This window comes from Eriocheir sinensis, chromosome 11 (assembly GCF_024679095.1).
Source record: "Eriocheir sinensis breed Jianghai 21 chromosome 11, ASM2467909v1, whole genome shotgun sequence".
Classification (NCBI taxonomy): Eukaryota; Metazoa; Arthropoda; class Malacostraca; order Decapoda; family Varunidae; genus Eriocheir; species Eriocheir sinensis.
Window position 1 is genome coordinate 11468642 of NC_066519.1, and position 16620 is coordinate 11485261.

At 43.7% G+C, this 16620-nt stretch overlaps 2 protein-coding genes across 9 annotated transcripts in view; both read left to right on the forward strand.

Moving 5' to 3' along the window:
- The window catches only part of LOC126996827 (transmembrane and coiled-coil domains protein 2-like), an 82585-nt gene extending 76802 nt beyond the window's left edge, over positions 1–5783 (forward strand). For all 8 annotated transcript variants that reach the window (XM_050857692.1, XM_050857695.1, XM_050857691.1 and 5 more), the window contains one exon: positions 36–5783. In XM_050857692.1, the coding sequence (XP_050713649.1) occupies positions 36–221 (186 nt within the window). In that variant the 3' untranslated portion in view covers positions 222–5783. The remainder of the gene's footprint in view (positions 1–35) is intronic.
- Positions 5784–7365: 1582 nt separating this feature from the next.
- The window catches only part of LOC126996829 (calcium-binding mitochondrial carrier protein Aralar1-like), a gene marked incomplete at its 3' end in the record, with an annotated part of 83650 nt that continues 74395 nt past the window's right edge, over positions 7366–16620 (forward strand). Inside the window, 2 exon segments of the mRNA XM_050857699.1 lie at positions 7366–8410; positions 11484–11630. Coding sequence (XP_050713656.1) covers positions 8372–8410; positions 11484–11630 — 186 coding nt within the window.

Below are 16620 nucleotides of genomic sequence, written 5' to 3' on the forward strand. Positions count from 1 at the left end.
GTCTGGTACCGGGTGTAATGCTGTGTGCCTTGCAGGTGCTGCTGCTGGTGGTGGCCACGGTGGCCAACATCCTGACGCCGCTGCTACAGACCCGCTCACGCCTCATCGGCACAGCCACGGCCATCATCTTCATCATCTTCGTGTACATCCAGCTGCCAGAGCTAAAGGAGCTGTGGATGGCAGCCATAGGCAGGTTTCAACAGCTGGTGTCCTTCAAGTAGCGCCACGGCTGCCGCTGTCCTTCGGGGAGGCCACCGGGCCGCTGTTTGGCCGGGCCATCCTCCGTGAGGCCGCCCGGGCAGTCTGTGTCCCTGGAGGTGGCCTGCGGGTCTGTGGTGTCCCCGGGCCGTGTGTGTGTGTGTGCCGTGCCTGTACAGACATAATAATAATAGTAATATTAATACAGACGCCGCATGCCGCCTGGAGACTATGTCCCTCCCTGTGCCGCGTTCCCCCCGCCGGGAACCTTTAGGAGAGGGACGGTGGTGTGAGGTGCCGGACTTTCTCTCGCTGTAGTCTGTAGTCACCACGCAGCCCGGGAGTCATATTGACTCCCGGCGCACAGGTTCTTAGAGGTGTGGAGGTGTGTTGCAGTGAACAGTACCGACAACAGCACAACAGGAGGATTGCTGCACCATGTGGAGGTGGATGTGACCAGTGGTGTCAGTGTAGCACTGGGGCGTACAGTCCTGAGAGGTTACAGAACAGTGGCTGGGAGCCAGGCCGTGTGTGCCACCCAGGAAGACAACACCCGCCAAGAAGAAGAAGAAGAAGAAGAGGGAGAGGTGGAGGAGGAGGAGCAGCAGCAGGGCTGGCAGGCTGTGTCTCTGGGCCACACCGAGCCCCCGTGATGGAGGTTTGTCTGGACAGCTTGTGTGATAGTTCATACCAAAGCCGGGAGGTGCCTCGCACTCCCTCATTTTTTCTCCTCTCCTCTCGCTAGTTCCCTGTAGCTCTCTCACGCGCTGCAACAAAGACACGAGCCAGTAACCGCTGGATGCCGGGCAGTGTGTGCGGGAAGCAGCTCTGCCGTCACCCCGGCTACAAATCACTGGATACCAAGCCCGAGCCCGAGCCCGCCACGACCACGCTCCACCTCAGCGGCTCCCTGGGCAGCGCCACACCTTGGAATCACATGTTCCTGCCAATACCCGTAACGATAAGGACCCATGCCTTGCCGGGGCTGGCGGCGGGGCTGTGGCCGCACCAGACTGTCCTGCTAGATGCCCTCCTCCTTCCTCTCCTCCTCCTCTCTCTGTCCTGGCACGCCTCCATCATGGCACTCCATCACTGTCCTGTAGTGTGTTGCCGTATACATTTTTTATCTTGTTGTCTGAAAATGGCACAGTGGGCGATGAGGTGTTATTATTATTACCTTGTTCATTGTTCCGGGATACGCTGGTGCTGCTGTGAGGCCGAGAAGGACACAGAGAGCATGCTACACTGGCTTGTGTGTGTGTGTGTGTGTGTGTGTGTGTGTGTGTGTGTGTGTGTGTGTGTGTGTGTGTGCCAGGATGTAAATGGTGTCACATATATCACAAAAACACAAAAAAAATGGTTACCGGCATTGTTCGCACCTTGGGCTGCTTTCCCAGGGACTTATCTGATCCAGGTTATCCTAAAGCTTGTGAAGGGAAGGGATAGGAGCAGCAGAGCATTACTTTGTCTGGGGCCGAGCGCCGCACCTCAACCTAGCAGTGTGTTACCGTGGGCTTGATACGAGTCACTGGGTTTTATCGGAATTATCATAAACAAGAAATTAATAAAGATAACGGATTTCCTATAGCAATAATTTAAAGTTTAAGGACATTATGGACTTGCAAATTGACATTCAAAGCCTCGAGCAAATCATTCAAATTTCAAACTTAGCAATATTGCCTATAAAAATGTGTTAAAAGGTATATATATATTTTCAAACAGTTGTAAGGGGAGGGTCAAGTAAGGTCTATGGCGCCTGAAGTCTCATTGTCACAGTACATCTTCTAAAAGGGTGAAAAACATACCATGTGACCGTTAGCTGCCGTGTGGACTCACAGACCGATTAGACACTCCAGCAACCTTTGGAAGAGAAGCTTAATAGAAGTAGCGATGCCTTGTACTTACAGCCACTCGTGTGAAGCCTTTTGTTGGTCCAATGAGACTTGTTGACGTACGCACCAAGCTGTCCCTCGCAGTGGCTGCTGAGAGAAACTGAGGCTGAGGTTGACGGTGGTGTTTGTGGTGGTGGTGTAGAGTTATGGCTGTATGTGGTGGTAGTGTTGAGTTTAAGTCATTGGCAGGAGGAAATACTGGTGAATGAAGGCTGTTGCAATTTACCGGTGGAAGGGATGAAAGAATGAAGATGCTGGTTAACTCTTGCATAAGGGATTTGAATATTTGAGGGATTAAGGAATGAAGATGCTGGTTAACTCTTGCATAAGGGATTTGAATATTAGAGGGATTAAGGAATGAAGATGCTGGTTAACTCTTGCATAAGGGATTTGAATATTAGAGGGATTAAGGAATGAAGATGCTGGTTAACTCTTGCATAAGGGATTTAGATAGAATAGGGATGAGGGAATCAAGATGCTGGTTAACTCTTGCATAAGGGATTTGGATAGAATGAAGATGCCAGTCTGAATGTAATCACCAACCAGTCACATAACCAATCAGTCAGTCAGTCAGGGAGTCACAGTGTAGGGCAGTCTTGTGTGTGTGTGTGCGTGGAGCTGGCTGGGCTAAACCACGACTGAGGCTGGTCATCCCTTGCTCTGTTATCCGTGATCATCGTCTGCATCCACATTCATAGTTGAGTCAGTGAAGGATATAGAATGGGAGAGAGAGAATATTCTTATTGTTTGATGCTTCTGACTCTCACCAAGTATTTCCATAGGCTAAGAAAGATATTAGAGACTTTGCTGTGTTGAAAGCTAAGGAAAAAGACATTTATTCTGCTATAGCCATGATTGTTGAAGTACTTACAACACTTAAATTTAATGTAACTCTGTCTCTCAAAAAATATTAAGCTGTTTAAAGCCATTCTGATTCCCACTAAAAAACTCTGCCATGTTCTTATCTAATCATACTTTTTGGAGGATTGAGTCAAGCTTATATTCCTCATTATTTCATCACAGTTTTTCTTATATTTTTAACAATGTTGGAAGCACTAAAGCCTAAAGACTCGGCTATATTCTTTATCTCTATATATATTTAGGCGGGATTGAGTCAAGCTTGTGTGTCATCATTTTATCACGGTTTATCTGATAGTTCCTGAAATTTGTGCATAGATTTGACACCTATGGAGGCAGACAGACCCAGGCTTATATTCTCAGATGCTTATGGCTCTCACAACAGCTCTTTCCCAAGGCCACAAAGGAAGTTAGTCAGGTTCCCATGAGTGTATTGTATGTTCATGGTGCAGAAGCCTTGTCAAACTATCAAAAGGCTCATGAAACTACCCATGGACATACCAACACAACCTATACCAAAGCCTTGTCAAACTATTACTATAGGCTCATAACTATCCTTGGAAATATTAATACAACCTTACAACAACTATTTCCTTTGGCCACAACCTCTAGCCTTATTTTATGTTGGCGTGGGAGCCGAGAAATGCCTGAGAATATTCAACTTAAATTACGGATGGCAAACGAAGGGATGCCCAGTTTATCGTCATCCCGGCCGCTCCCAGTCTTACTATAATACCATTTTCATAGATGATAATACTACTACCCTAGGAAGGAAGGAAGGAAGGAAGGGCAGGAAGGGAAGGATGGACATAAAGACTTTTTGGGCCTCACTGGCAGTTTATAGCCAAGCCTTCATTATCGAGGCTCACTGTATTTATTGTACTCTGTCAGTCACCCTGTGTATGTATATTATCAAGCATTCGTGGCTCTGTTCCTTGAGACTCCATTACTGCTGCTGCTGCCACTACTGTTACTACTACTACTACGTCTACTACTACTACGACTACATCTACTACTACTACTACCATTATTTTTGTTATTATTATTATTATTGTGGTCTTAATTTCTTTTATATTTATTTGTGGCTCTGTTCCTCTACCACCAATACTACTACTACTGCTACTATTATTATTATTATTATTATTATTATTATTATTATTATTATTATTATTATTATTATTATGGAAGGTATTTTGGGGGCCAGATTGCTTTTTCTTTCATTGATTTTGTGGTTATTTTTTCCATTAAGACTTTTATTTATTTGTATATATTTATTTATTAACTTCACAAGCTCTGAAGGGAGGGAGTTTCCATATTTTTTCACTGTTTCAAATTACTCCATATTGTTTTTTGTCAACTTTTTTTTATATTCGCCTGATTTTTTTTGTGTTGGTCTTCATTAATTGTTATGTGGATGATTCGTCTTTTGGGGGCTGTTTTTCAAGGCTCGGTCAGCTTTTTTTTTCATTCTTCAATCAGTAGTTTTGTTTCCATATTGATTTTTGTATAATTCTTTTTTCTTTGTATTATTCTATCAGTAATTTTGTTTCCATATTTATTTTTTGTATATTTTTTTTGTATTTTTGAATCAGTAATTTTGTCTATATTGATTTTTTTGTATTTTGTATTTTTCAATCAGTAATTTTGTCTCTATATTGATTTTTGTATTTTTCAATCAGTAATTTTGTCTATTGATTCTTGTATATTTTTTTTTTTGTATTTTTCAATCAGTAATTTTGTTTCCAGATTGATTTTCATATATTTATTTTTTCTATATTCTTGTTATCTTGTCAGTGGCTGCTCCAGATTTCCTATTGATACTCTCTTTTTATAAATGTTTAAGCCATCCCATGAAGAGTCCATTTTTAAAAGCTTGTATTTCTTCATATATTTATTTTCTGTTTATATTTTCTCATCATATATGTTTAAGTTTCCTCCCTTGAAGACCCGGTTGTTGAATTTACGTTCTTTATTTATCTATATTTATTTATTTATTAACTTCACATATTAGGGAGGGAGATTTTTTTTCTATTTATTTATTAATTTGTTTCTTTTTCTTTTTTTAGATTCTTCCTGTAGTAATGTTTAGACTGGAAGCCCCAAACTTCTTCATTTATCTTTAATTTATTTTATTTCATTTCATTTTTTTTCTTTTATTTGTTGAGTGGTAGCCCTACACTTCTTTATTTGTCTTTTATTTTTATATTTTTTACTTCACTTTTTTTTTCATGTCCTTGGCAGAGTATTCTTGGTTACTTTTTTATTCCACTTGAATCCACTATTATTGGTGTGACCTATTCTCTTTTATTTATGCCTATTTATCTTTTCATGTGTTTGTAAAGGTATTTTTTTGTTATTTTTTTATTCCCAATGAGTCCACTGGTTTTTGTGTATTCTCTTTTCTTTAATATTCTTGCAGTAACGTTGACAGTGGCTGCTCCATGTTACTTACTTATCTTTTATATCCATCTTTTTATTTATCTCTTCATGTGTTAAGTTAGTTTTTTTTATTCTAGGCGAGTCCACTGGTATTCCTTTTTTTTTAATATTGTTGCAGTAACGTTAACAGTGGCTGCTCCATGTTATTTATTTATCTTTTCCCCTAAGCTTAGTTTTTCCACGAGGAGCCTACATTATTTTCCTATCAAGGGTTGGGCCGCTGCCCCCCCCAGGTCGTTGTGCCCCCCCACCCCCGGGGAGGTGCCGGGCTTGAGATCTGACTCACTGTAAAGTTTGGTTGTCAAAGTGTGTGACTGTTTTGACAAACTTAAAGCATATTATATTAATTTTAAAGATTTTATTTCCTAGGAGATTTCTAGTAAAGAAGACACTCTATGGGCTGTGTTATTGACCCTTCCCTTGCTGCCTGTGTATGTGTGTGTGTGTGTGTGTGAGAGGGTCAGTTCTACAGTTCAATACAGCAAGTTTATAAGCTAGTTCTTGTTCTTTTCATTCTATTTTTTGTTCTTGTTCCTGTTCTTGTTCATCTTCTTTTCATTAACTGCTCTTATTTTCATTTATGGGTCCATGAGCAAGCTCCCACGCAAACATTAACTGCTAAGAAAACTCCTTCCATGGTGTTTGGTGTTGATATGAAAGCTAAAAAATCAATTAAAAGCATGCAGGAACTCACTGGATATTATCAGGATAAACTGTAGGGGCCAGTAGGAGCACAACAAACACTTTTCTCTGCGGTGCAGTTTATTTGCAGTGCAATTAAATTGACAGCAAACAATAAAAATAACAGCCGTCAGTCGTCAGGTCGTCAGGCCAGTGGTCCCTCGGTCCGTCGCGCGCCTTCCCAACAGCCTTCCCAGCCGGCACTCCGGACTCCACACCGAGCGACGGTGCCTCGAACCCAACCCCTTGAAGGCCTATGAAGGCCTTCTCTGGGGGGCCTCCTTCTGCTGTGGTTGCTTGCTCCAACTCTCCCTCTCATAATCAGGAACAGCTTCTCTCTTCCTTCTCATTCTTTCAGTTGCCTTTCCGTACACAGCACAGCGCCACATCACTCTTCTTTCCCCCCCCCGTTATGATGCTTCGAAACACTTCCCTCTTCCTGCCCTTCTCTCACTCGTTCACTCTCGTTTTAATCACCCAACAAACCATTCTCACTTCCACACACATACAAGGAAATTGATAAGATAATGGATTTCTTGTAGCAATAATTTAAAGTTTAAGGGATTAAGGACTTGAAAATCAGTAGAGCAAAACCTTAAAATTTCACTCATCAGAAGTCAAAAAGATATGAAGAATTTTTTTTTTTAAAATCATGAACCTCCTGCTGTGGGATTGCCTACGTTTAATGGAACAAAATATATGAAAGAAAAAGGTGCGATAGTTCCGTTAGAGAACCATCGTAAGCATCGGCCCTTGGCGCCAGTCTGAACTCCGGAGGTGACCTGACGGGGTGCCCGCCGCGCCGCGACCCCGGCACGACCCGCGACGCCCCGCCCCGTGAGTATGCCGAGCACGGCCTGAGTGTGTGCGACGCCCTGACCCACGACGATGAGTACACAGTGTGTTCAGTGGCGCACCCTCACGCGGGGCGGCGTGCCCCGCAGCACCGCGCCAGGCTGACGGAGGCGGTGACGGGGCCCGGCCTGCACCTTCATGGGTGTGGGCGTGGAGTGCACGCCTCGCGGGAGAGGCGTGCGGGCACGGCCTGCATTTTCATGGGTGTGGGTGCCCAGGGCACAGACAGCATCACGCTCCTCAGCACGGGACAGAGCTAGGCGTGCGGGCGCGGCCTGCACCTGCACGGCCAGCTTCTCGCCCCCCAGGCCATCGGGCGCGGCGGTGTGCAGGGTGTCTTGCGGAGTTTATCACGTGCGCGGGTGGTCGGGTAAGTCCCTGCGATGCGCTGCGGAACTTTTTATTCGCCGCGGCCGCCTGGCCATCACGTGCGCGGCGGCTGATACGTGCATGGCCGCGTGCGGCCTTGACTCGGACGGGCGCGGCGTGCGGGGCCACACACGCCGCGTCACGGGAGTCAATCAGGGGCCGGCGTGACTGTACCAGTCACGTGCATTGCTACATTGCAGGACGTGTACGTGCCAGCAAATGCCGTGCAGGCTGCTGGTTGCATCACGTCACGTGTCACAATCAGCTGGGTCGAGGTGCCAGTTAGCCGCCAGCCGCCCGCCGCACGTGCACGTGCAGGGCCAGGGCTGGCCGTGGGATGGGCCGCCCCGGGGCCACACAAACCCCTCATTAGCCTTATAATAAACAAGCTGCCTTCATTTATACACCCACTGATGGGGTGCGAGTGGGTGGAGCCGAGTACTGGCGTGGGGCAGGGCGGTGCGTTAGGCGCGGGGAGGGCGTGCGGGGCGCTGGCCAGCCCCGAAGGGAGCGGCGAGCTGTTTTTTATAGTGCTGCCTCGTCAGTGGGCACAGCTGGGGCACACTTGGGTGGCCAAGGGGCAGCAGGGCAGCAGGGCGCTGGTTGAGGCGTATAGTGAGCGGTGGCAGTCGTGCCATGGTTCCAGTAATGTTGGCCCGGCCGGTTAGTACCACCTGAACCGTGTCTCAGGAGGGGCGCCGCTTTATCCTGTCTCTCCTCACTGGTTATTTAGCAACCCTTCTCGCCTGCCGTCATGGGGGCCACGTAAATCAGGCTGCCCGAGGACTCGACAGGTTGCGTAATTGAGCCATCTCAGGTACCTCGGCCGCAAACAAAAGAGCATCAGTGACGGTGTTTTAAAGCCGTTCACAGACTAATCCCGAGACCCAAAATAAGTGTCCAAAACGATTATTTCTACCTGAACTCCAAAGACTAATTGCCATCCACCTGTCTATTGAAAATCCCGAGAAATTGCGGCAGAAAATTGGATTGTTTACCTGGACCTCTAACTCCCCCGGTGAGCGCCAAGGTGTTCGCAAAGGTGACGGCTGTGCCCTTGTGTGTGTGTAAGGGGAAGGATGGCTGACTTCGCCTCGGATAACTCGACCAACGACACGGTAAATAGGAGTGTGCTGACGTGCCTGTGTGCTGAGGCTCTGGAGTGCTGAGGGGGTCTGAGGAAGCTTGGTGCTGCTCCCTCTCTGCTCATGCGCATCTCTCCCTGTCTCTCCTGTCTCTTCGTGGTGTATTTATCTCCTGTCTCACTGTTTCTGTCTCTTTCATAGTGCCTCATCTCTTCTCAGGTCTCCTCTTCCTGTCTGTCGTCTCTTATCCCTGTCTCCTGCTCTTCCTGTCTTAACTCACCCCGGCCTCTCTCTCCTGTCTCATATCTCATCTGGCTCTCTTTACCTCCCGTCTGTCTCTGTCTCTTTAATTCCTGCATTTGGTCCTGTCAGCTCTTCTTTCTTCTCTGTCTTTCTGCTCTTCTTCCTTCCCCCGGCCCGACTCCCCTGTCTCATCTCTTCTGGCTCGCTTATTTTCCTGTCTCATTGTATCTGCTCATCTCTGTTCCTCTCCTCTCATCTTTTCTCTCCTCCCCCAGTTTCTCCTCTTCTGTCTAGTCTTCCTATCTCTCACTGTCTTTGCTCATCTCTGTTCCTCTCATTACTTCTCTCCTCCCCCTGTTTCTCCTCTTCTTCTGTCTGTTCTTCTTATCTCTAACTTTCCCTGGTCTGTCTCTGCTCTTCCAACCTCTCACCTCCACTGGTCTGTCTCTCCTTGCTCTCTCTCTCTCTCTCTCTCTCTCTCTCTCTCTCTCTCTCTCTCTCTCTCTCTCTCTAACAAGCCTCTAACATTAACTCACTCTCTCTTCTCACTCACACTTGGCAGCCATTACCATTCACGGGTTGGCCATCATGAATATTAATGCATTACTCTTAATACTCATAGTAAAGGAAGCCAGGACACACTCACTACCCAGTTACTTGACTACTCTTGGGTTATAAATACTCAAGTCCATTCCATTCACTAATTAGTCACTGTTATGCATAAGTTAGTTGCTATCTGGGTAAATCTTAGGAATAGCGGCTCCTAGCGGGTGTGCGTTTAGGGCACGGTGTGGTGGTAATTACAACATTTCTAGCACATACGACGGGGTTTTGACAAGCGGACAGGTGTGTTTATGTTACTAGGGGTGTATTTTTCCACGCGGGCTCTTCCCTTTCTTCACCCCAGAGCTTGCACTCTCATCGCCCATCGACTTGAAAGAAATCGTGAGGCCAGCGTGGAAAAATACACCCCTTGTGACTTAAACACGCCTGTCCACTCGTCAAAACCCCGTTGTACGTGCTAGAGATTTGGTAATTACCACCACACCGTGCCCAAACGCGCACCCGCTAGGAGCCGCTATTCCTAAGATTTACCGCTATCTGAGTTAGTGTAATGCAAGGGATGTTTTTAGGCCTGTCCATTATTGTTAAATCCCTTGTACTTTACCCTAAGTTTAGCTATTATAGACACGCCTAGATTTTCTGGCATTACATACATCAGTCACCCAAAAATAGTATAACAAGAAACAGCAATAAAGGAAAGATTAGCCCCCCTTCACTGTATCCTCTTATCAGTGCTTATCAGTGCTTATCAGGCAATCAACTCGTCATTTAATCCCTCAGCCAGCTGTGCATTCCCTTGACAATCGTGGGTATCTAGGCTGTGTGTGTGTGTGTGTGTTACATCATCGCTCAGTATTATGTGACCAGACTGAGTAAAAGCACAAGGAGGAAGTGGGAAGCAATGAATGTTATGCAGTCCACCAGTAATTTACATGCAAAGGGTGCACTCACGTGGTTCACTCACCTGGTTTGCTACCCCACAATTCATGATTTCTATGGTCATGGTAGAGTGTAAAACTAGACCTATATTTAGGGCCACTGTGGGCTCACCCAGACTGGATGAGAAATGCTGATCATATAAATAGTGTAACCTATATAGAAAGGTTATGTTCAGCCCTTTATTTTGATCGTTCAGTTGCTACTTACTATGATACTGTGGTAAATCACTTATATACCACTCAGGGCTTCTATCACTCCTTTCCCGGATTGCCTCCACATCAATCTGCCTTTGGCCAGTTCTGATACTATGGGTCAATTAGACATAATATTCAAGGGTGGCAAAGACAGCCCCTCATTGTCAGTCATCTGCCTCTGCCAGCATGAGACCTGATAACCTGAGCCTGGCTGGCAGTCTTGTGGCAAGCGTTAGGGTCTCTGGATCCTGAGTAAACACACCCTGACAAATATATTACAGGCACTTACTAAAGGTTCGGAGTTGTTGCACTTTGATAACCAATATATTTGTGGGGATGGATGAATGGTATTGAAGTACGTACTGACATGTTTTATCAACTTACTTAGGAAAAATGTGGTATAGATTTTCTTTAATAAATGTTGCTTAGTGAAGTAATGCTCTATCAAGTTTTTGTTTGTTAAATGGATGCACTTAAAAGTCAGAGATAAGATAGCAGGTCACTGCTGAAGGCACAGGTGTAAGTAACTTTAGTATTTATTTGCATGTTTGTTACCTATGCATGATTTCTGTTGCAGGCACTATTATTATTATTATTATTATTATTATTATTATTATTATTATTATTATTATTATTATTGTTAATGTTATTGCTGTTCTGACTGTTCTTATTGAGTAATGTGTTGCTGTCAAGCTGCCCTCCCCTATTCTCCCCCCCCCGTCTCTGTATGTTCACTGCCTCGCACATCACTGCACTCTGCTGCTCTACCCGGCTCCCTCCACTTCCCAAGGACAAACTTCAGTCCTCTCAGTAACCTTTGGAAATGATTTAGTTTGTTTTACATTATTTTTTGTGGCATTCCTAATTTTTTATTGTCATCTATATGTTAAACTTAATTTTTTTAACTCACAAACACAAACATTATTACACTTTTTATTAATTCTTAAAGCTGTGTTTGTCTATCTCCATTCAGAGTTTTTCAAGGAATGCCACTGCAGCAAAATTATCCCCACCAACAGTGAACATATTCATCACTGCACTTTTCTGTTCTCCACTAAATATTTCTTTGCATAGTTATATCCATTTTGTCTTTTGTTGAACCATACATGTTTTTTTATTTCTCCACATATTTGAGCCCTTGTGTTTATTGCTTGCCTCCCTCACAGAGCAACCACCAATTCCCTTCCACCTGCACCACCACCACCTCTCCCTGCTCCTCCTCCCACCACTCCCCCTCAATGGCCGAGAAGCTCCTGGCCCTGGTGGTGCGGGAGGCCCACTGCCAGGCCGACACCAAGTCCAAGACCGGCAAGGTAGGGACACCACGCCTCTCTTGTTCACTAACCAACACACTAACCCTTAGACGGCGGCAGTATGTGAAGAGCAGCTCCCTCAAAATGAATGGTCTATATACAGTCACTTCCGACCTTAGCACCGTAGCATAAATATAGTTACGCTGCATAAGAGATGTTTTAACTATCGTCTATATATGGATTCTGCGGCAGTCTGGAAGTGTTGTTATATATCTGCTATACATAACGGACTGACTGAAATTTTGGAGTGTCTATATAGAGTCCTACCACTGTTAAAGGGTTAACCCAGAGTCTCTTCTCATCATGACAGGCTGACACTAACCTAACTCTAGCTAGCCTTCCTTCATGTGTATATCCTCCTGCCTACGACTTAAGCTCATTCAGGAGGAGAGTATCAAGACTCCACCTGAAATTGACCTCTCTTTTGGCCTCTTGCTCTTTGTATTTTTGTTTGGGGCAGCGTCTAGTATTTTTTTTTGTTATTGTTGCTCTTGTTTTTACCCTTGAGCAAAAAACATGCTGTAAAAAAAATCCTAGTGGGAAGTGAAATTAATCCCATACTTATAAACATATTGGCACCTTGGTTTGCCTGTTTGAAAAGCCTCTTGTAGAAGTTCCTGGGTGTCTTCATGGACTGTTTTGTGATGTTGGTGATAGTTTTACATGACTTCTGCATCTGGGTAGGGAAAACCACCCACGAAAACACGGTTAATCTTCTCTGTGGCCTTTGAAAATAGTGGTAATGGGAGCCTGATATGTTTAAAAATCACCTTAATCTTCCTCACACCTTGCCATCACAGTGAGAAATTAATCTACATAATTCACACCTTGCCTTCTTATTATTAGTATTTTTTTTTTCTGTAGTAAGAAGCCTCATAAAGCCAGTAGCTACTTGGGCTCTGCTACTCTTGGTACTCCTGCTGAGCATGTGTCTGGCTCTCAGTTGTGTGGCTTCCTGTCTTGGCAAGTACCATAGGTCTTAGCAAGGCATTGTGCGTATGGAATGTTATAATGGCATATAGCTACATGGTACTTCCTCTGCTCTCCCATTCAGGCTGGTTGATAAATGGGCACATGGGGAAGGCAAACTGTGCTGACATCCAGATTACCACAGTTTACCTTCCCCAGGTTTCCCCAGGTACCTATTTACCCGCCATCCTGAAGAGGAGATTAAACAACCATCTAGGCTCTGTGGCGACTACCCTGTGCCAGTGGTTTTATGGGTAGGCTCGCCACTGCCCCATGCAAGTTACAGCATTGCAAGGTCATGAGTCACCGGCATACACTTACTTTTGCCTAGTGGTGTGTGCCAGAGTAAGGGTAGATGTATTTTTGCTGTCTGTCTGTTGTGTAATGAGTGGAGCGTGCCAGGGTAACAGATTGCCTACAAGGTTTGGCTATCAGGTAAGGGTTGTGATACTTCCTTTCACTGTTGTCATGTCTCTAGAAACAGGTAGAGGGTGTTATGTGGCAAGAACAATGTAGGAAGGGAAGGGAAAACAGGAGATGGAACAGTTTTGGGAAAGTGTAGGTATGAAAGAAAGCAAGGGTTGTGATACTCCCTTCCTCTGCCCACATGTCTCTTGGAATATTTAGATGGCTTTAGGTGGCAAGAACAGTGTATGAAAGGAAGGGAAAACAGAAGATGGAATAGTTTAGGGAAAGGGAAGGTGGGATTAGGTGGCAAGAACAACATATAAAGGGAAGGGAAAAAAGGACAAGGAACAGTTTAGGGAAAGATTAGGTAGGGTGGAGAGTTAGGTGGCAAGAATAGTGTATGAAGGGAAGGGAAAACAGAAGATGGAATAGTTTAGGGAAAGTGTACGTAGGATGGAGAGGAAGGCGGGATTAGGTGGCAAGAACAACATATAAAGGGAAGGGAAAAGAGGACAAGCTTAGGTACGATGGAGAGTCAGCTGGCAAGAACAGTGTATAAAGGAGTGGAAAACAGAATATGGAATAGTTTCGAGGAAGTGTATGTAGGATGGAGAGCAAGGTTGGATGAAGGTGACTATAAAAGCAAGCTGTTTTCTTCCATTTATCTTTGGCCTTGATCTGGTTGCTTCACTGCAGTGCCGTAAAAAAGGTAAGGGAAGGCCGTCGAAGGCAACCATGCAAGGAAACTTTCTGCCCTACAGATTCACATTACGAACTAGTTTAGCCACACACACTTTGCTCTGACAAAATCCAACTTACCACATGACTTGCTTACCTAATGGACTTGAACACACATTTCTTATCGCATCACATCATATGAGCAGGTTATCATGTGTTGTAACTGCCAGTGGGGGATAAAAAATGTTAGTGAGCTTGGAAAGTTGCCAAGATCCCTTTTTTTTTTTTTTTTTTTTTTTTTTTTTTTTTTTTTTTTTACGTCTCCGCCTATTGTGCTGGTAGGCTTGCTTGAGGGGCCTGGATGGTATTCGGCCCCAACCCGTCATGGCGCAGGCAAGTGTTTATAGTGGCGTTTATAGTGGTAGGTACTTTCTTTTTCTTTCTCTCTCTCTCTCTCTCTCTCTCTCTCTCTCTCTCTCTCTCTCTCTCTCTCTCTCTCTCTCTCTCTCTCTCTCCTCCCTCTCCCGCCGTGTGTGTGTGTGTGTGTGCCAATTCTAAATATATCTCTCTCTCTTGTCTTGTGTCATATTATTATTTTTGTTACTCTTTTTTTCCTCCTTCTCTCCCTTTCTTTCCTTCCTTCACTCCTCTTTCTTCTGTATTATTCTCTCTCACATTTCTCTCCTCCTCTTCCTCCTCCTCCTCCTCTTCCTCCTCCACACATAATGCACTTCCTCCCTTTTTTCTCTTACTGTTCTTCCTAATACTCTCCTCCTCCTCCTCCTCTTTTTCCCTGTTTATGAGGCTACCACTTTGACACTTTGCCAGCTTGTGTCTCTTAGAGGAGGAGGAAGAGGAGGAGGAAGAGGAGGAGGAGGAGGAGGAGGAGGAGGAAAGTAGACCGAGGAATGTGGTGAGAGGGAAAGTGTTAAGATAATAAGGAAAAAAAAAAACCTATGAATTGTATGAGGGAAATTTAAAGATGTGAAAAAGAGGAAAAAGAGAGGGAGAGGGAAGGGAAGGGAAGGAAAGGTAATAATTCTTCTCTCTTCTCTTCCCTTCTCTTCTTTTCTCTTCCCTTCTCTTCTCTTCTCTGTGTCATCAATCTTCCTGTGTCTTACTAGGCCTATTCTCATGTCTTTTAACACATAAGGCTTTGGTAGAGGTTGTGTTAGTGGGTAGTGTTATGAGCCCAGTGATAGTTTGACAAGGCTTTGGTAGAGGCTGTGTTGTTAGTATTTCCATTGGTAGTGTTATGAGCCCAGTGATAGTTTGACAAGGCTTCGATAGAGGTTGTGTTAGTAAATAGTGTTATGAGCCTTGTGATAGTTTAACAAGGCTTTGGTAGAGGCTGTGTTGTTAGTATTTCCATTGGTAGTGTTATGAGCCTAGTGATAGTTTGACAAGGCTTCGATAGAGGTTGTGTTAGTAGTATTTCCTTGGGTAGTGTTATGAGCCTAGTGATAGTTTGACAAGGCTTTGGTAGAGGCTGTGTTGTTAGTATTTCCATGGGTAGTGTTATGAGCCTTGTGATAGTTTGACAAGGCTTTGGTAGAGGCTGTGTTGTTAGTATTTCCATGGGTAGTGTTATGAGCCTAGTGATAGTTTGACAAGGCTTTGGTAGAGGCTGTGTTGTTAGTATTTCCATGGGTAGTGTTATGAGCCTAGTGATAGTTTGACAAGGCTTTGGTAGTTTCTGTGTTCTTAGTATTTCTTTCTTTTCTTTCTTTCTTTCTTTCTTTCTCTTCAATTCAGATATATTAGACTTGTGATAGTTTGACAAGGCTTTGGTAGAGGCTGTGTTGTTAGTATTTTCTTGGGTAGTGTTGTGAGCCTAGTGATAGTTTCCTCTTTCTTTCTTTCTTTCTTCTTTTCTCTCAATTCAGATATATTAGACTAGACAGAGGTTTTAGTCAAATATTGGGCATTAACAGTTCCTATGTTTCTTTCTTCTTTCTTCTTAGTCTTTCCTTGGGTCTCAATTCAGATATATTAGACTAGACAGAGTTTAGTCAAATATTGGGCATTAACAGTTTGTGTTAGTCTTTCTTTCTTTCTTTTCTTTCTTTTCTTTCTTTCTCTCTTTCTTTTAATTCAGATATATTAGACTAGACAAGAGTTTAATGACTAAATGCCCCAAATTTAAATGTCTGCATGCATTCCTCAGACCCTTGAAGTCCTGGGATTTTATTTTTTTGATAGCCGCTAAATGCTTTCTGTCTCTCTTTTAATTCAGATATATTAGACAAGAGTATAGGCAAATATTGGGCATTAACAGTTCCTATGTTCTTGTGTTTCTTTCTTTCTTTCTTTCTCTTTCTTTTTCTTTCTTTCTTTCTTTCTCTCAATTCAGATATATTAGACTAGACAAGAGTTTAGTCAAATATTGGGCATTAACAGTTCTAATGTTTCTTTCTTTCTTTCTTTCTTCCTTTCTTTCCTTCTCTTTCTTTCTTTCTTTCTTTCTTTCTCTCAATTCAGATATATTAGACTAGACAAGAGTTTAGTCAAATATTGGGCATTAACAGTTCTTATGTTTCTTTCTTTCTTTCTTTCTTTCTTTCTTTCTTTCTTTCTTTCCTTCTCTTTCTCTTTCTTTTTTTTTCTTTCTTTCTCTCAATTCAGATATATTAGACTAGACCAGAGTTTAGTCAAATATTGGGCATTAACAGTTCTTATGTTTCTTTCTTTTTCTTTCTTTCTTTCTTTCTCTTTCTTTCTTTCTTTCTTTCTTTCTCTCAATTCAGATATATTAGACTAGACAAGAGTTTAGTCAAATATTGGGCATTAACAGTTATTATGTTTCTTTCTTTCTTTCTTTCTTTCTTTCTTTCTTTCTTTTTCTTTCTTTCCTTCTCTTTCTTTCTTTCTTTCTTTCTTTCTCTCAATTCAGATATATTAGACTAGACAAGAGTTTAGTCAAATATTGGGCATT